This window comes from Sitophilus oryzae, unplaced genomic scaffold (genome assembly GCF_002938485.1).
Source record: "Sitophilus oryzae breed Bouriz unplaced genomic scaffold, Soryzae_2.0 scaffold_1297_pilon_pilon, whole genome shotgun sequence".
Taxonomy (NCBI): Eukaryota; Metazoa; Arthropoda; class Insecta; order Coleoptera; family Curculionidae; genus Sitophilus; species Sitophilus oryzae.
Genome location: NW_022145945.1, coordinates 4,191,953 through 4,212,932, shown reverse-complemented (window position 1 = coordinate 4,212,932; position 20,980 = coordinate 4,191,953). Strand labels below are relative to the sequence as shown.

Sequence of the window (20,980 nt, the reverse complement as noted above, 5' to 3'; positions counted from 1 at the left end):
AAAATAGCAAAAGAAAAAAATAATATATATATTTAAAAAAAAAAAAAAATATAATACAAAAAAAATAATATAAAGAAAATTAATCATATAAAATTAATTTAGGAATTTAAGCATATTTTTATATACTGTGCTTTGTGGATTATCCAGTAAATTTAAAAAAAAAAAAAAAAAAAACTTCCATATTACTTATTTTTAACTTAGAAAGGCTTTAAATATATATTTTATTATATAAACAAAAAAATTTAATCAAAAATGGTCAAAATGAACTCTATAAGATTACGACATTATAGTATTTTCTGGAATGGACATTTTGACAAAAAATTCACCAGAAAAAATAAAAAAATAGCCTTTCTTTTGACAAACTATACAACTCTAAGTAAATATGTATTTAAATCTACGATTCACCCGTCTATACTCTATAAAATACCTCACTGATTCAAAAATTTACGCTACTTTTCACCGCAAAGCATACCATATTTACAAAAATATGTAGATTTGAGTGTAAAATACATAAAATAGAAATCTGATATGAAGCTTTATCTAAACACAGAGTTGACTGTAGATAAAACAATATTTTTTTTTCTGTTTTTATTAATTAAAGAAAAAAAAAAAAAAAAAAAAAAAAAAAAAAAAAACAGTTCAAAAAAAGCAAAGTAAGAAATGATTATATATCATAATTTATAGCATAAAATCAGTATTTTTAATTTTAAGATCAAACTGCCATTATCTTTTAATCTATCTATCAATCTATCAATTTATAATTTATTATTAAAACTTATCTCAGATTCTCTATGAGGTAAAACTCTAAAAAACTCTAAAACCGACAGATGAAATTGAAAACAAATTTATATGAATTTAGCAAATAAATATTGAACAGATATACTCACCTGTAATACAGATGCTCTTTTGTTTAAATTAAAATGTTCCAAAATATTATCCAGCAGGTACAAATACACATTACACATCACGTAAACAAAACACATTAAAACTCATAAAATAATAGTTTGTATCAAATTATTCAAAAATACTGTTTCGATTCTTCGTGAGGCAGACGAAAAAAAATATATTTTTTAATTATTTAGATATGCATTAAGGTATATTTCAACTCAAAAGCTTATTAAATAATTATTTTTTAAGACATAAACCTAAACGAACACGAAATCAGAATCGAGAAGTAAACAAAACTGCCCGAATTTAGAATCAGAATATGACTTTTTTTTCCTTTTTTCTTGTCACAGTTGAAACAAACAAAGATAAGCTATTTTCAGTAAAACATGCGTCGAACCGTGCTAATAGTAGCCCAATAGATGTGACCTCGCGCCCTTCCATTTTTGAACGATGGGCGGGTTTAACCGATTCCCCTCAAAGAAAATCGTAGGGGAATACAAAAATGCAGAACGGGCAAGGCGCCATCTACAAGACAGGATTTTACTAAGCCCTCATTGTATATCTATTTATACATAATCAAGGGTATTACCCTAATCTGTGGCTATTAGCCCCGACGGAAAATCCAAGTGTTATCTTTCATAATATAGAAATACACCAAGAAATTCACGATTACGATTTTAGTTGATTTGAGTAAATTTAATTAATTTTAACTAATAATAACAATTATTGCAATTAATTATTAAACTACTTGTTAAAGATAAGTAGTAAATACTTTCGTTTTGTCACGGCAACTATGATGTTATGGCGTTAATTGGTCATTAAAAATATTGGTGAAACAACTTAGAAAAAATTGGAATAAAATCGCAAACTATTAAAAAAAGGAAAACGTGATATTTTAAATAAAAAAAAAAAAAAAAAAAAAAATCTATCAAAAAAATAAAATATATAGGGTTACCATTTGAAAAATTTGAGATTTTTAATTTAAAGTAGTGAAATTCATAAATTATATCTTGAACACCCTTAGCATTTAACTAAAATATTCTTTACATATATTTCCTTTTTTTCTCTTCTTTAAAAAACTCTCACATTACCAAATTTTGGTATTGCAACTTCAGAAACAATGGTACCACTGACAATTTTTTTTCACACTGCAATTTAACATATATTTGTTTAAACAAATTTAAATATTACAAAAACTATATAATTTATAGGTAATAATAATATATATAAAAAAGTTATGGAATTTTACGCAGAATCTAAACAAAAAATTTAACAAAATAGGTGTTGCATTTAAAAAAATATATTTATATCCGCCACACTTTTTTGAAGCACCCTGTATACTCTACAATAATTTTAAAATGTGTATCTTAACCTTCCCTATAACTTTTATATTAAACATTTTTTTGTAAACCTCGAAACAAATGAGATAATGGACTTTACTCTATCGTTGACTCACCCTGTACAGCGTGGCGCCTCTCATACGCCGCGGAAGCTCCAAGGAGAACGGTAGTTTATATCGAAATGAAATTTTGGCAGCATATGTAGGTTATCTGAAAGCATTTTATAAAAATATATAGAATTATACAGATACCCTAAAAAAGTTACACGTCAAAGTTGTTTTTTTTTCTAATGGAACACCCTATATAATATATTAATTGATTTTTGGATTCTAGGAAAAAATAAAGGTGAGTTTTATTAAAGAAGCATATACATAAAATCTAAGGATTTTGACATATTCCACATTTTGTGAAAATGAAGAGTAAATTTTAAATTTCGTTAACAGCTACCTAAATTTTAGTTTATCTTGTATAACCTGACATTTAATTACAGTAACCATTGTATGTTAAACCAAATTGAAATTTGACCCGAAAAGTTATACAGGGTGAGACAAAATTAATATAAGGGGTAGACATCCTTAAACAAAAATTTTCCTAGAAATTTTAATTTTTATGATTTTGCGTCAGTAGGTCTTTATTATTTGAAAAAATCTAGGTGGCTGTGATATACTTTTCGTTAATTTAACAAAAATTAAAGATTGTAGAGTAAATACTCAACGGTAATAAAAAAGATACACGTTTAAAACATATTTTAATTATTACAGAATTAAAACTAGATATAAACCTATAATTATGTGACAAAAATTAGCTAGGTGAAATCGAATGCTCAAAATGCTTCCTAAAAAACACAATTTGATATATAACTTTTTTGGGGGACACCCTGTAGAACTCTCTAAATTTTTAAAAAGTGCTCTGAATTAACCTATATATGCTCACAAAATTTCATTTCAATACAAACTGTCGTTCTCCTTGGAGGCAGTATGAGAGGACACCCTGTATGGTGTGGAAGTTAATCACCACGATGTTATAGACCTATTGTATTTCCCTTACTTGAGTTATCATACAACTCATCATACAGTCTCAGGGTTTTGACAAAAGTCTGTATCTGAGACGGTTTTACAGAAATTTGTTCTTCATCTTCGATATCAGTCGTACCAAAGTCTGGTTCACATGTACCATTTTTAGTAAAATCTTTCAATATTTTCCAAAAATTACGAATGTGGTGTCATTAGATTCGTATTATTACCTAGAAAGTTTAAGGAAAAGTCCGCAAAGGCGCTGAAAAAAAATACTAAAGTTATTAACAATTAAGTGAAAAAAAAAGATCTCGAAAAATATTGAAGATTTTCGAAATTTGAAAAAAAAGTCCAAAAAGATGAAGAAATTTACTAAAAAAAAGTTCGGAACTGTAGCTCAAATATTTATAATTTTACAGAGCACTAAAAACAGATCTAAAAACGGGTAGTCTGGCTTCCGCTCCCGTCGCGTCACTTTAAGACAACAACTTAAAAAATTATTTAATCATATTAAATATTAATTTTAAGGAATAAGAAAATTCATGAAGTGTTGAAATACATGAATAAACAATAATCCGAGGCCGCAAAGTTTGTATCCCATAATGCTATCCATGTATTCATGCATGGTGGGCGGAAAAAGGACTCTAGGGTGGGGATCCTTGACAGTTCTGTTTGACGATTCATTTGACACATTTGAATTTGATTTGAAATTTTGTGGATTTGTCAGGCTTTACGAAGCTTATTTTATGTTATTTATTATTTATTCTACTACTGATAGTTGTATAAAGGTAGTAAATCTAGATGGAAATTGTGGCAGAACTTAAATTAACAGGGACACTATCGCGATTTATCGAAAAAGACTCTAAAATAGTTGGTTGTGTAGCGTGCGGTAGATCTCGGCAAAAATTTAGTGAAATAATGGAACAACTTTTCGCTAGTAAGTGACTATATAATATACATACGTGTAGTAAACCGATCATTTATGAAATTCACTTAAATTAACTAAATTATATATTTTTCTTGCATTTTAGCTTTTAGTTACCACTTGTCAAAGATCAGATGTCAAAGAATTTTGATACGTTAATTCTGGTTAATTTGACTTACCTGCTTCAGTAGCGTATTGGATGTTTGTGTTAATAAATACTTATTATAACTTATTTATCTTTATTAGAATTATATATTTTTATAACAATTTTAATAACTACCAACATTTATTTACAACGTAAAATAAAATAACAAATTATTGAGTCTACCCCACGTCTACCCTACATCATAGTTTTACATTCTTTAACATTTTTCGAGATATTAAAAAAACACTTTTTATTTCACTTAATTGTTGATAACTTTAGTAATTTTTTTCAGCACCTTTTCGGAGTTTTTCTTAAACTTTCTAGGTGACAATACGAATCGAATGACACCACATTTGTAATTTTCGGAGAATGTTGAAAAATTTTAGTAAAAATGCTACATGTGAACCAGTTATATGGCACACAACTATGGCACCGATAGTTGTTCTCGGTGTAGTCAGTGATGAGGTGTTCTGGTGTTTCCCCATTTTTCCCACAGAATCAAATAGCTTCAATCTACACAGGAGGCAGTGTCCTATTGAAGGCTTCCCATTCCAGGTTACAGATAGAGTATTTCAGGTTCTTGAGTTCCGCTTTAAGTGGGTTTCCACTTGGACAGCATAACGGTTCTGGTCCAGTTAGTGGAGTGTTCCCTCCTTTTCCAGCTAGAGCTAGAAGCTCGAGCTTTCTAGCTAGAGCTAGCTTGTGTCAATTTTTATCAATTTTATGTCGCATAATTTGTTATTCTTTCGGCTCAAATTTAATTGGATGTAATTTATCATAAATGACACTAATTATCTACTTACAATTTATCTTTATTTAACTTCAGCCAAACCAGGGAAAAAAGCATTTTCTTTTGTTTATTCTTCCTAAAACTATATTATCCCAAGTTTCCAAGTTTTCAAATTACATTTACAAAGATAACAGCCCAGCAAGAAAACTTCACAAAACCTTATTGTAAGGAAAGGCCTTTTTTATCTTACTAATTTCTCGTTCGCTAACGAAACGTTATTCAAAAAAGTTTACACTTTATACTGAAAAAGCTGATGCAGTCGTTTTTACTAATCTCTAAACTTTGGTTTCAGGTTTTAGCTAACGAGATGGCTTTTCTGTCATATAACAGCTTCGTATTTTTTTAAATTTAAACAAAAATACTGAAAGGGTTCTCTAATTCCGATAATAAATCCTTTTAAATCGAATAAAATTGTTAAACTTTTAAATAAAAAAGACTGTCCAATGCATTGCCTGGAAACTTATATGGTGAAATTTTGATAAAATAATTTAGTACTAACTAAAAACATGGTACGTCACTAGTGGTAGAAAAATAATTTTTAGAGGTTACTAGTTTATTTGGTTGCCTGTGATATGCATATACAGGGTGTTTCCTAACTAATCTAAAAAATAAAAAATCGTTAGAAAACGGCTTAAGGCGGGCTCGTAATAAGTATATTTATTTTTTTCTCTGCAACCGTTTGATGAACAAGAAAAACTCAAAAGGTCAATTTTGTTGAAAAAGGATGGCCAGTCAAGAAAAAAATATATTTTCTTTAAAAAAGCAGTAGTGTACCATTTATGTTAAGCAAAATATCGATTTTTTTAAATTTTTAACACCCTGTAGAGCAGAAAGGAAGTACTTTAGACCTAATGGTTATATAAAAATTGTTTTAAGAAGACATGAGGAATCACACCACAATTTTTTAGACTAATTAGAAAAAACCCTGTATATTGTCAACTTGACAATGATTGTTGATAAATCAAAAAATACCTTTTCTGTGAAAAAAAAAAACGATTTTCGCAGAAAAAATTTTGGTTTTTATTGAATTTGGGCCTGCGTCTGCAAATACCGGTATGTTTTTTAATATCCTATCTATTTAAATTTTAAATATCATAGTCAGAAATAGTTTTATTATTTATTAACTGTAAAAATGGTATACTTATAAGTTTTATCAAATATTGTGATTTACTTTCTACCTTGTAGTCAAAATTTATATTTAATAAACTGTAAAATATATTATTCTTATGTTTTATTAAAGTTACTCTGATTACTAATATATCAGTGTAACTTTAAAACTAAATCCTTTGAAATCAAATATAAACATAAAAAATATTTACAGCAGAAAAGGCGAAGGCGCTGGGTTAAACGTAGTCTCTACTAAGAACACGGAGGGGCGCTTTGACCCAAAATTTTACTATTAAGTTTCATATCTATCTTAATAGAAGATTATTTTCTTTTATCTATGGTCCAATGTAAGCATTCAGAAGAAAAAGTTATCAAACTTTTAACTTTTCCACTAATTATACTTCAAAATTTGCCAGAAATGTCATTTTGGCCTTTGATTATCTTCCATCAAGAGAAATTGTGGTTAGAAATCAAAAGTTGATTGTTTTATTATCTAAATATTGGGCCATTGCCTGGAAACTTATATGGTGAAATTTTGATAAAATAATTTAGTGCTCACTAAAAACACGGTATGTTGCTAGTGGTAGGAAAAATAATTTTTAGAGGTTACTAGTTTATTTGGTTGCCTGTAATATGCATATACAGGGTGTTTCCCAATTAATCTAAAAAATAAAAAATCGTTAGAAAACGGCTTAAGGCGGGCTCTTAATAAGTATATTTATTTTTTCTCGGCAACCGTTTGATGAACAAGAAAAACTCAAAAGATCAATTTTGTTGAAAAAGGATGGCCAGTCAAGAAAAAAATATATTTTCTTTAAAAAAGCAGTAGTGTACCATTTATGTTAAGCAAAATATCGATTTTTTTTAATTTTTAACACCCTGTAGATCAGAAAGGAAGTACTTTAGACCCAATGGTTATATAAAAATTGTTTTAAGAACACATGAGGAATCACACCACAATTTTTTAGACTAATTAGAAAACACCCTGTATATTGTCAACTTGACAATGATTGTTGATAAATAAAAAATTACCTTTTCTGTGAAAAAAGCCCGATTTTCGCAGGAAAAATTTTGGTTTTTATTGAATTTGGGCCTGCGTCTGCAAATACCGGTATGTTTTTTAAGATTCTATCTATCTAAATTTTAAATATCATAGTCAGAAATAGTTTTATTACTTATTAACTGTAAAAATGGTATACTTATAAGTTTTATCAAATATTGTGATTTACTTTCTACCTTGTAGTCAAAATTTATATTTAATAAACTGTAAAATATATATATATATATTCTTATGTTTTATTAAAGTTACTCTGATATACTAATATATCAGTGTAACTTTAAAACTAAATCCTTTGAAATCAAATATAAACATAAAAAATATTTACAGCAGAAAAGGCGAAGGCGCTGGGTTAAACGTAGTCTCTACTAAGAACACGGAGGGGCGCTTTGACCCAAAATTTTACTATTAAGTTTCATATCTATCTTAGTAGAAGATTATTTTCTTTTATCTATGATATTGGATACATCTGACTAACGCAAGTTGTTGCTAGGATATTCTAGTAATTTTAATTGGGGTTTTTAAACATTGTGAATAATCGTAAACTAAAAAGTATGAGTGTAATTGAAACCACTAATTTATTCCACTAATTGCGAGGTTCCGAATAAAGCTTTATGATAATGGATTAGTTCCTCGTGTGACATTTATCTGTAAGACTTTCGAGTGTTGTCTTTTATATTTTGCATATAGAGGGAAAAAACATTAGATCATTTTTAAACACTATTATTTTTCGAAGTATTCTTCACGAAGAGAAATGCAGTTTTACATCCGCTAGAACCAATTCTGAAGACAGTTAGTTTTACCACTCGCTTGTCGGTTCACCTTTAAAATTGCGTTTTTGAAGCTGCTGGTTCCATCTTTTGGGACTGAAACCTTTGATCACGCAGTTCATTCTTAATTTTTGAAAAAGTAAAAAAATCAGGACTTAGGTCGAGAATGTATGGAGGATGAATGGTCCAACAATTCGATGTTTCCTTGCTTTAAAAACTCAATTGTTTTTCGATCTGTGTGGAAACTTGCATTGCTTGGTGGAGAATTATTCATCATTGAGGGTTGGTATTTCAAAACTCAGCAATTACTTTTCCCAATCAAATATATATATATATATATATATATATATATATATATATATATATATATATATATATATATATATATATATATATATATATATATATATATATATATATATATATATATATATATATATATATATATATATATATATATATATATATATATATATATATATATATATAATATATCGAGGGCTGAGAACCATAGGGTTCCAAGCGACATTTTTTTCAAAATTCTTTTTTGCAGGAATCTGTTCTATAGATCATTATCTTTACTTTGCTGTAAAAATTGTGAACATGTGTTATTCTGCAATAAAATTACAATAATTTCCAAATTTTACTTTAGCTGTTTATACACAACCACATTTCTTTTTTCAAGTACAGCGCTTACAGTGCCACAAGGTTCCAAGTATAGTAACAGCGTTATACAAAAAACGAAAAAATACTTAAATCGAGTTTTTTTATAGCAGCATTTTTGGGTATTTTTTTATAGACAAATCTCTAAACAACGTTCCCAAATATATTTCAATTTGATTTCTGTTATTATAATGAATTTATCGAGTATCAAACTTTAAAATTCATTTTTCTAAGAAAAATGAAAATGTTGCTTGGAACCCTATCGTTCTTAGCCCTCGATGTACTAAACCAATCAGTAGTGACAGTTCTTTGATCTTGCATAGGAATTGTTGTTACATGGAGAACGGATAACTTTCGTCGGTTTTGGTACACCTCGGAATACCCAAACAGCTGATTGGTGTGTATTCTCGGGGTCATAAGAGTAAAATCCAGGATTTCCACTGACAATACTGTATATATTTTTTGAGTTTTGTTTTTATTGGGTAATAGTGAATATATTATACCCGGTAGTATGTTAGTATATGACATAAATTAGGATTGATTGACATGTTCAATTGTTTTTGGTCACTTCCCGTTTCACCGGAAATTACTACAACTTTTCATTTTTAAAAGGAACCCTCGGTATAACGGTATATTTTTACTTAATTCGGTAGAGAATGACATTCTGAGTAGAAAGACGTATTATATGTCAACTTTTAATATTTTTGCTTAAAAAATCGTATTTTAAATTTCCATCTAGAGTGCAATGGCTGTGTTAAAAACACTAATTTTTAATAAAGGAGCTTTGGAAAAATAGATTTAATCATTTAATGTTTTTCGTGTCTTGTCCTGGCCGGTTTAAAAGATGCCCAAATCGTATTTTTAATTATATTTCAATTTATTTTCAAATGGAACAAGGGAGGCTCATTAGCACATTTGAAAAAAACATTTTATTTACGAATAATTTGGTACCACACATAGTATTTCGAGTCAAATTGTTGTTATGAACCGCATGTTACAATTTCAAATAAACCATATGCGAAAATGTCAAAAGTTGACATATGGTATGTCATTCCCTATTCTATTAAAGTAAAAAATACCGAAAGTGTTATTTATAAATCAAAAGTTGTGGTCATTTCCGTTGAAACAGGAAGTGACTAAAAACAATTGAATATACCGTCAATCAATCCTAGTTCATATCATATACTATCATACCAAATATCGTTTTTTATCTAAAAAAATTTAAAAATTATAGGGGTGAGTCACTTTTGAGACGCATCCCGTAAAAAATTACTTCTAAAAATCATTTTTTGACTATCTAGCATGGACCTGGATGGCACTAACCATGGACTTCCAAGAAGATCTGATTCGTCTGGATTTGGACTGCAGTCCCAGCAAGTTCGAATCAGTGCTATCCCGAAAAGGAGCTCCGCCTAAACTGGCCATATCCAACGACGCTTTGGTTTATTTCAGACAAGAACCAGGCCGGAAAAAGAAGTTTTTAGTAAGTAAACTCGATTTCAGTAAACTTCAATATTCAAATATTATACACACGAAAAGTGAACTTTCTAGAGAACGAAGCCTATTTCACCATAAAATGAACTTAAATTATTTTGAGGAATAAAAAAGTATGCAACGAAATAAAAAAGTGGATTTAATTTTTTAATCACTCAATGCCATGACAGCTACGGCCAGTATTATATGACATTCGAATTCGAATAATGTATAGTAGTTATTTTTTATACGAGACGATAAAATACCATTTTACCAAAATACCATTTTATCGTCTCGTCGAAAAAATTAATTAATTTCGGGAGACGATAATGCATTTTTATGGTCCTGTATAAAACAATTTTATTTCCATAGCGAGTTAAGTTTTTAAAAATATTCAGAAATTATTATTTCAAGGAATGTATTACGAGTAGAAAAAATATTGTGCTGCGTTGGCGTTGGTTTCTATGTAATTTGACAAATAAATAAAGCTGTCTCTTTAGTTGTCAGTTTTGAGTCAATATTTTTTAATTCTCTTTCGTGTCGATGCTGATTAGATTGGACCCAGAAATGGCTCAAAACGAAAAATAAGTAAATTACCAACAATATTCAGGCTGAGGTTGACCAAACCTATTCAAAAACTACTTCATTAAATCCCGAATAACTTATGAAAAGAATACAAAATTTTCAAAAATTGGAAACAATTAAAAAAACGTGCGAGAAGAAATAAAGTTCTTTACCTTATCCTCGCTGTTAAAGTATCATTTAATCTCCCTTGCGGTTAATAGTATTATTTTATCTCTATTTTTGATAGGTATATCATTGTTACGTTTTTTTTCTTGCGAACATTAGCAATTTTAATTTTAAAAATTTATTTAAACACTATTATTTAACACTAATTAACAAAAACACCAATAACGATAAAAGACTTATAGAAACTATTACAAAACGATTTTATAATAAGAATTTATTTTTGATTTTAGCGCGTCAACTGCACTGTATATTTTATTTATACTGCCCTCTGTAGGCCACAGCCGCCGGCTTATATACCGACAGGTAAAGAAATCTAGAATAGTCCATGGATCGTTAGGTGCGTAGAGAAGATTTTCGAATGTTCTCTTATATACTACTCCATTCCAGTACAAGTCGATGCTTCTCGAATCTCCGAATGAATCATTACGGTGTCTATTCTTTAATGCGATGTTAAGTTCATCCGAGGGCGGACTTATAGTTGGTTTAAGGTCGACTTCACACTGTGTCCGAAACAACTGCCCCCTTCTAAGGCACATGCTCGTCCCGAGATGTACACGGTGAATGAAGGTATTTGCAAAGGTGGCCCCTGGTACATTGCGAAGTCTGAAATAGCAGTCTACAGTTTTCTCTCCCAATCTCAGCTTTGGGTTGTTACAGCAAACGAGGATCTCGATCGTAAATCTGATAAGACTTTCAATTCATGTTTCGGATTGTCGCCAACTCCAAACATCGAGTCCACACGCCAACTTCGGAATGGCTAATCGTGCAATGTTGTGTTTAAGCAGGGGTTCTCTCAGTTCAATCAGGTTCCATAGATTGAGATAAATCGGCTTACTCGGGGACCTTTCCTTGGTGACCAGGTATAAGATGTGCCTTGCTTGATCATGTCCATTGTCGGTTAGCCTCAAGACGCTTCCAACCTCTGGACCCTGTCGGCGTAGTTCTCCGACACGCCCAAACTTCTCATCGAACGTCGCAGCGATTCCTCTGGACATCCGCAAATCTCGTGCCACACAATGAGCGACCGAATAATCAGGAGGCACGGAAAAGAGTTATCGTTGATCTTCTTTGGTTACACCATAATAGCGAGCCTTCTCACTGTTGTTGTATCGGGCCATGAATCGTCAAAGGATATTTCCGAATCAGGGGGATCAAAGCTGCAGGTTCTCAAGGTCCCAGCACGATCTTCTATTTCGCTTTGGTAGGGGCTCAAACGGTTGAAATGGATTACCCTCGGTTTTCCTTTGGCAATTTTCTGATACGGCTATTTATACGTCGTCATTAATCCTATCCATGCCTTCGTATGGCCCTTCCCACAAGGATTGTAGCTTCGGAGATAACCCACGACGTCTCTGCGGGTTATATAACCACACCAACTTCCCTGGTTGGTATCCTTCATGCTCAGCTTGAATGTCGTAGGTGTTCTTCTTCGGTCACTAGCATTTTGAATATTTAGGCGGACTCTCTGATGATTGTCGTCCATCCTTTGACGTAGTGTGTGGACATAATCTTCTCCGGCGATTTCTTCTCCCGGTCGGCAACGAAATTTCAGATCACAAGGTAGACGCATTTCCCGTCCCATAACGATGCTGGCTGGAGTTTGCCCTGTAGATTCTTGGACGGATGAACGTAGGCCAACAGGAACAGATGAAGAAATTTGTCCCAGTCTCTTTGGTGTTCAGAGACTACTTTGGCCAGATAACGGTTGATAGTTCTGTTCATGCGTTCAACCATTCCATCGGATTGTGGATGTAGGACCGTCGTCCTGGTCTTGCGGATGTTCAGGACTTCACAGACACCTTTGAACAGATTGGACTCAAAAGTTTCTTCCCTGATCTAAATGAAGCTCCATGGGAACACCAAACCTACAGATCAATTCTTTAACAAGGGCATAAGCAATCGTGGACGCTTCTTGATTTTGCAACGCGTAGGCCTCGATCCATTTGCTGAAGTAATCAATTACTACCACAATTGTATTTGTTTGCTTTCGTTCGTTCTCCGAAAGACAGCCCGTCGATCGCTATTCGTTCGAAAAGACTACCAACATTGTACTAGCGCATAGGGGCTTTACCACGCTTTTGTGGCCCATTAATGGCTGCGCAAATGTCACATTTCTTACACCAGGGCCTCACATCTTCTTTGCAGTTCACCTAGTAGAACCGTTCACGCAGCTTCCAAGTGTCTTGGTAACACCAAGATGTCCCCCGCTGGTTCCATTGTGAACTTCCCCCAAGACTTCTGGGACCCTCCTCTTTGTGAATGACAATCTGCCTTCTCTCTTCTTGTCCCTCCGCTCTCTCGATCACACGGCGAAGTAGTCCGTTATCTATTACCAAGGAATTCCACTGGGCCCAGTACGACTTTAAGTTCGGCGCAATATCTGCAAACTTCTTCCACGTTGGTCTTGGGCCTGTGTTTTTCCAGTTAAATTACTAAACCTAATTCTGGGTTACTGGTTTGGTCATTTGCAAGATCTTCGGATTGCCAACTATCATTAACCACAGTTGTTCTTAGGAATTTCATTCTTTCTCATTCTGCTCGGAAACAATGCTTACAGTCCTTAGCGCAAGGCCTTCTGGAAAGTGCGTCGGCATTTCGATGGATTGCCCCAGCTCGATGTTTTGTGTCGAAGTCAAATTCCTGTAATCGTTCAATCCATATAGCTACCTGCCCTTCAGTATTCTTAAATTGCAACAGCCATTTCAAAGCAGCATGGTCTGTTCTTAACAAGAACTTTCTTCCATAGAGATACTTGTAGAAGTGTTCCACTGGCTTTAACTACTGCTAGTAATTCTCGTCTGGTTACACAGTTGTTCCTTTCCGGTTTTGACAAGGTCTTACTAAAATAACCAATGACTTTTTCTTGACCATCCTGGATCTGAGACAGAACAGCGCCTAACGCAACAATGCTAGCGTCGGTATCCAATAAAAAGTTTCCGTTGCCAAGAGGGTAGCTAAGTATGGGCGCACTAGTCAGGCCTTCTTCAATTTTCGGAATGCCTCGTCAGAATCTTAGTCCCAAGAGAAACGCCTCTCGCCTTCGGTAAGTCTGGTCAATGGTTTTTCGATGGTGGCGAAACCCTGTACATAGCGTCGATAGTATGTGAATAGTCCCAAAAAGCTTCATAGTTCATGTTTATCGTTGGGTATCGGCCAACTCTTCCACTGTCTTGGTTTTCTGTGGATCTACCGCAACTCCTTGGAGGAGACTACATGGCCCAAGTAGTGTACCTTTCTTGACACAGAGGACATTTCTTGGGGCTAAGTTTCAAACCAGAGCTCCCTAGTCGCTTGAAAACTTCTTCCAATTTCTTCAGATGATCGTCATAGGATTTCCCAACCACTATGATGTAATCCAGGTACACTAAACAGGTAGTCCAGGATAGTCCTTTTAACACAGACTCCATTAGTCTCTCAAAGTTAGCTGGCGCGTTGCACAATCCAAAAGGCATAACAGTAAAATTGCCACGGTCCGGAGCCCACCGAGAACGCTGTCTTCTCTGTCTTTCGGCGCCATGACGACTTGCCAATATCCACTATTCAGATCTAACGTAGAGAATATCGTTGACCCCGCCAGCGTGTTTAGAGTATCGTCTATCCTCGGCATGGGATAACTATCCTTCTTTGTAACATTATTGAGCTGCGATAATCAACACAGAACCTGGTGGAACCGTCTTTCTTCTTTACTTGTACTACCGGCGATGTCCACGGGCCGTTAGATGGTTCGATGACACCCTTTTCTTTCATTCTCGGAATGGATTTTATTAGTTTCTTCACGTTTGGCGAGGGGAAGTCTTCTCGGATTTTGTTTGATTGGTCGTGCATCTCTGTTATCAATTTTATGTTGTTTATAAAATTGGTTACGACCTCTCTGTCCTGCTTTTCCTTTATCAAACACATCTTGATACTGGATTATCAGGTTTCTCAATTATCTACTATTTTCGGGAGATAATCCCTTAACGTTTACTAACTCCTTCACCATTTTGTCCGGAATTTTTGAAGTCGAAACTTTGGAGGCTTCCACGCTTCGAACGAATGAGGAGACCGAACAACAGTACCCTAAAGGGGTTCCCTTCTTCAAGGATACAGAATAATAATTCGTGTTCATTACTCTCACCGGTACAGTTTTCTTCGCTCGTAGCAGGGCTTTCCAACAGCGATCCCTCGTCCTATTTCGCCGTCATGGTTCCTTGGCTCCAACAAAATAATAATCCATATTCATTTTTCCTTCTAGGCAACCATCCAAAAATATTTCACAGCGCTCAGGGATCGAAACATCTTCTGCTACCACCACGCGAAGTGTCTCCTCACATTTTCGATTCAGAACCACTTCTTCTTCCATTATTTTCAAATTCATTGTTAAGGTTTAGCTCAAAAACTCTGAGTGGTCATGATGTCCATTCCGAGAATAATTTCATCTTCGATGTCTGCTTCTAACACTCGATGATTAAAACAGGTGCTTCCGATAATAAAATTAAGATCTACCTCTCCATGGATGAGAGCGAAGCTTCCTGTAGCTGTACGTAGCCGCCATTGTGTTGTTTTAATCCTTTTTGATGTTTTAAGGATATCCGGCCTGTTGATCGTTTTGGTCGCACCAGTATCCAAAAGCATGGTCCGTAACTCTCCATCTACGAAACCATCCACAAAAATTGCTGTTAACTTGTGTTTGTAGAAACGATGCAACTTGAGCAGTTTTCGTTGGAACCTGTTGGGTACTGCTCGACATGTGTCCCTTTGATTCGACACTTGGCGAAACAGGGTCCACGTCCTTTTCTTTACAGTGACTTCTTACGTGTCATGCCTGGCCGCAATTCCAGCAACAAGTCGGTCCATTCTTGCCCATGTACTCCTCCATGACTTTCCGTACAATACTTTCCACGGATTCGTCGGAACATTGGTTGACCGCCCGTATTCTCACTAGAGACCGAGAACTTTGTTTCGCGGCTTCAAATTCTAGGGCACGTGCTAAAGCGTCCACCAAGTGCGTTGGGTGTGCTAGGAGAAGTGCTTGTCTTTTCTCGTTGTCACGTAAGCCATCGGAGAAAGCCTGTACTGCCAACCGCTCCATAATATTCTCGGGCGTAGCAGGGTAGCGCAGGGTAACGAGGCGGGCTACGTCGGCTTCAACCTCCTGCAGAGACTCATTTGATTTTTGAATGCGATTTTTTTGCTGGGAATGATAGACATGTTCCAAATGAGCCTGGCCGTACCTCATTTCTAAATGTCGTACCAATTGCTGATAATCTCCCTGTTCCGATGGTGACAGTGTCTGCAGGATGTCAGTCGCATCTCCTCGCAGTGCGACAGTCAAAGCGGTAGCCTTTTCAGCGATTGTCCATCCGTTCGCTCTCGCAGCCAGGGGGGTGACAGTGAAATAGGAAAATTGGAAACAGTCATTAGTGTCATTCCTGTCATCTCCTGACGACAAGCAGCCGCTATCGCCCAAATGCCGCCTATCTCTCTCTCTAACTATTGTCTAACTTCACAGTTTAGAATTGACAGATTTCACTTCAGAGACAACTTCAGATTTGTTCTAGAACAAATGGAACAAATTTCGACGCCATGTTAATTCTCTCCGTTTAGTTTTGTTTTGTAAATTCAATTTGATATTTCGGCAGAAATTTACAAATATAAAGGTAATAAAGCATATAAAATATATATTACATGAAAAATCCTGGAGAAAAAGACGTTTCTGCAGTACTAGGTATGTCCCATATGTATATTAAAAATAGGTAGTAAATAAACACTATTTCTGTATTTTTTAGATGCAAGAAAATTTTGTTATGAAAGGATCGGCGATTTTTTGAAAATGGAAACAATTTACAGCAAGGTAAGATCATTTTAACTATAGCCAACATTAGTTACTCCAGTATGTGCGATTTATTGTCAATAATGCAATAAATAAATAAATTGGTTAAGAATCTGATTGATACAATCTGATAGTTATCCGATTAAAAGTATCTTGCTTTTTATTTATAAACCAGGTCTTTGGGAATAATGGACGCTTTTTAAACAGTATATTTATATTTTATACCTATTGATATTTTTACATTGTTAATTTCAGTATAAAAAAATTGTTTTTCTGTTTTCAGGTTTTTGTATAAGGCTCCTGTTTTCATGTTCCTGTCCCCGTTTTCTGTCCCTGATGGCTGTGAATACGTGTATTTATTTACAAATTACTGTAAGTCATACTAATACCTTACTTATTTACGTTAAAATTGCACATAATTAAGTAATTGCTGTAGAAATCATTCAATTTTTATTTTTTATATTTATTTAGTCATTGCACCATATTTCAAATAAATATGTTTTGAATAACATTTTGTTTTGGTTTATTTATGATAAGATAAGAGTACAAAATACATTTAAACTGAAAAAGGGCCCGCCATTTAATGACCGGAAACGGAAATAAAAATAAAAACTAAAAAAAATTGGAAAATTAGTTCTCCAGACGACAACGAAGGCTTTCGGTGGCGTATCGTGTTTCCACGATTTAACACAGAGTTGACACTTCTTTCTAGTTAATTATTTTATGCTCGCAGCGGCCTCAAACTGGCAAAAATAATTGGCCCAAGCGGTTTTTCCATCAAACTGTGGAGGCTTAATAACTGATTTTGAGATATACTTATTTTCGACTAGTTTCGGTGCCTCCGATGTTTCTTGACATTTTGGTGAATTTGCCTTTGCTATTTCTTGTTTTAAAATTTGATTTTTCTATTTTACATCTTCCTCAATCTCTGTTATTTTATTGTTAAAACTTTCTTCCAAAATTACTATTTATTGTTAAAGCTGGCCTGTATATTTCTTTTTAGAATTTTCGATGATCTTATCTTCTAATGTATTGATTAAATCCTGGGAATTTTCCATAATTTTATCACTGATTTTATTATTCAAATTGTCCTCTAATTTTTGTAAGGACGAGTCAAGGTCACCTTCCAGCTCAAAGCAAAAGGTGTCAGGATCCTCACCTTCTTCAATCAAAACGTCTCTCAGTCTGGCTTACAGAATGCTTTTCTTTCCATCTGTCTCGCATTCTCTCTCTTCCAGTATGCATTTTAATTCGACACTTTCAGGTCTTTCAACAATTTCTTCGGAGCCATTGTTAGTCTTTTTATTTTTCTAGTCTATCACACACGCCACACTTAACACCAATTATTACGTTTTTCGTCGGTTCCGTGTGGATAGAAAGTCACAATTTATTTAAACACTATTTATTTAACACTAATTAACAAAAACAATAACGATAAAAGACTTATAGAACTATTTACAAACGATTTATAACTAAGAATTTATTTTGAATTTTAGCGCGTCAACTGCACTGGTATATTTATAACTGCCTCCTGTAGGCCACAGCCGCCGGCTTTATACCGGCAGGTAAAGAACACTAGAATAGACCATAGATCGTTAAGTGCATAGAGAAGGTTTTCGAATGTTCTCGTATGTACTAGTCCATTCCAGTGGGACTCGATTCTTCTCGAACGAATGAATCATTACCGTGTCTATTCTTTAATGCGATGTTAAGGTCATCTGAGGGCGGGACATATAGTTAGGTTAGGTCGAGTTCACACGGGTCCGCAACAATATAAATAACAAATATATATAAATTCGGTACAGAACGTCCTACGATGTTGTCCGATGCCTAACTTCCACCCTGTGCGATTTTCCCATTGATCTTCGGTCAGATTTTTCTCGCTCATCGACCTTCTTATTCCTTCCATCCATGTTTTCTTGGGACGTCCTCTCTTTCGTTTATCATGTGGTATCCAATGAATAACTTGTTTTGGAATTCTTTCATTGTGCATTCTCTGAACGTGGCCAAAATTAATTGTTTTTGTTCTATATCATTTACTATTGTTCCCTCTATTCCATCTGTTGTCTAATGTCTTCATTTCTGATCTTATCCCTCCGTGAAATTTTCATTGCTCTTCTAATCGAGTCCATTTCTGTTGTTAAGTTGTCTCTAATTTCTTTATTCCTTTCTCTAGTGAGTCGCCATGTTTCATATCCATAGAGTAATATGCTTTTAACTAGTGTCTCGCATATATTATATTTCCTGTTTTTGTAATTTCAGTGCTCCAGAGAATGCCATTTACGCATCTGATAACTCTTCGTGCCTGTATTACTCTGTTGTTTATCTCTCTATCGTCCGTTCCATCTCCTATAAATATCGATCCCAGGTACCCCTAATCTTCACATGCCCTAATTTCCATATTATTATCTAAAATAAGATTTTCGGTGATAGCTCCAAATGGAAGGTATTTTGTTTTTTCTGTATTTAATAGACCCCCATTTAGCATATTTCAATTATTTTCCGGCACCATATATTCCATGTCATTTTTGTCGTTTGCAATTATGGCCTGGTCGTCTGCAAATTGCAAGGTGTATAGGCATATGTCATTTAGTTCTATACCCATTCCGTTACATTTTCTTTTCCATAGATGTAAGGCCCGGACAATATAAATTTTTAAATAGTGTTGGGGATATACAGCAACCCTGTCGGAGCCCTTTAGTTATAGAAATTTCCTCTGCGAGACTGTTGACGGTTTTTATTTGTGATTTTCCATAGCAGTTTGCTAAGCACCCAATAAAAATAGCTTTATCAGAGAGCGTTACCTGATCAGCCATATCTACAATTTATTGATTAAAATCATAGTTGTAGATTAATATATGAACTTCCTGGTCTGTGTTTCCCATGATCTGTTTCAATGCAAAATATATTATTCAGTACATGATCTTCCGCTTGTGAAACCATTCTGCTCTTATTCTTCGTAGCTGGAGTATCTTCAATGGCCTCGTATCCTCTGTGAGAGGCGACCCAGGAAAAGCCAGGTACTGAAATTTCAAAGGAAGGGATCTTTCCTGAGCCCTTTATATATAGAGAGATATGTCTTTTCCACTGTTCATGTACTGGATGACCATTTAAGCACTGGTTAACTATGTTTGTTGTATTCCTTCTAACAGTTTTTGCCTCCAGATTTTGTGAACGTATATATATTTCCAGCCCTTAAAGACATTATAGCGGTCTCTATTTTGTTGGTATCCACGTAGATTCCTTCAATGCCATTTCACAAGGCCTGACACTGTCCTCTGAATATTTCACCCATTTTTGGTTATTATTTCTGGCAGAATGAATCTGTCAGTTAAGTGTTTAGAATTTCATACTCCGTATCTTCTCCTAGAATAATGTATTAATTAATTGGTCATCCTAATTTATTCTTTCTTTATCTCCATTTTTCTTAAAAGGCCATTCAGTTCTGATTTAATCACAAATATACTTTTTTCCAAGTCAAGCCATCAGTCCACCACAACTGAATATCATCAATCAGACATTAAAAAGGGTGTTAGTGAAAAGCCTTCCTGACTTCATAAGTTTTTCAAGTCTTGGCCTGATAAAGATATCTGACGCTTTCATGCATTAGACTTTCTAAATTATATCTTACTGTGGTAACTGGCTTCGTTCTTTCTGTTTCCTCTTGATTGTTTTGTTTAATTTCATTTGGTGGAAAGAGAATTTTTGATCTTAAAAGGTAATGATCTGAGTGACCACTCAGATCATTTTTGATAGATATAAGGCAATATTAACAGTTGCTAAGGAAAAAAATTATGAAATAGATAACCACATTTTGATACGGTTATCTATTTGGTAATGGCTCTGGCAGTCACTAAATTTGACGTTTAGGCTATACACATTTTTTTGACAGGCTGTTTTCTTCCTCCAAAAGTTTTAAATATTTTTTTTCAAAAACGGTTCATTTTAGGCAAAGGGTGTTTGATATCACAAAATTCATAAAATTTTACAGAGAATTTAAGTATGTAATAAAAAACGGGGGTACCTTTGCAAGTGCCACCATATTGTGCAAGTGCCGCCATATTGAAAATATTTTTAATCAATAAATTTCGTTGTGAAACAATGATATGCAAAAAATCTCCTACCTAGGTATTGTAATTTGTAGTTCTCTAGAAACTTCTAATGAACGCTTAGCCTGGGATACCCTGTATACAGGATGAGTTTTAAATAAGTGCAAATATTTTCAGGTGTGGTATATTTCGACCCCA

The 20,980-nt window shown here is 33.9% G+C and overlaps 1 protein-coding gene across 1 annotated transcript in view; it reads left to right on the top strand.

Annotated features, from left to right (window-relative positions):
* LOC115874610 (kielin/chordin-like protein) overlaps positions 1–20,980 on the top strand; it is a 51,352-nt gene that overhangs the window by 28,532 nt on the left and 1,840 nt on the right. The window contains exon 5 of the mRNA XM_030889818.1: positions 10,000–10,181. Coding sequence (XP_030745678.1) covers positions 10,000–10,181 — 182 coding nt within the window. The remainder of the gene's footprint in view (positions 1–9,999; positions 10,182–20,980) is intronic.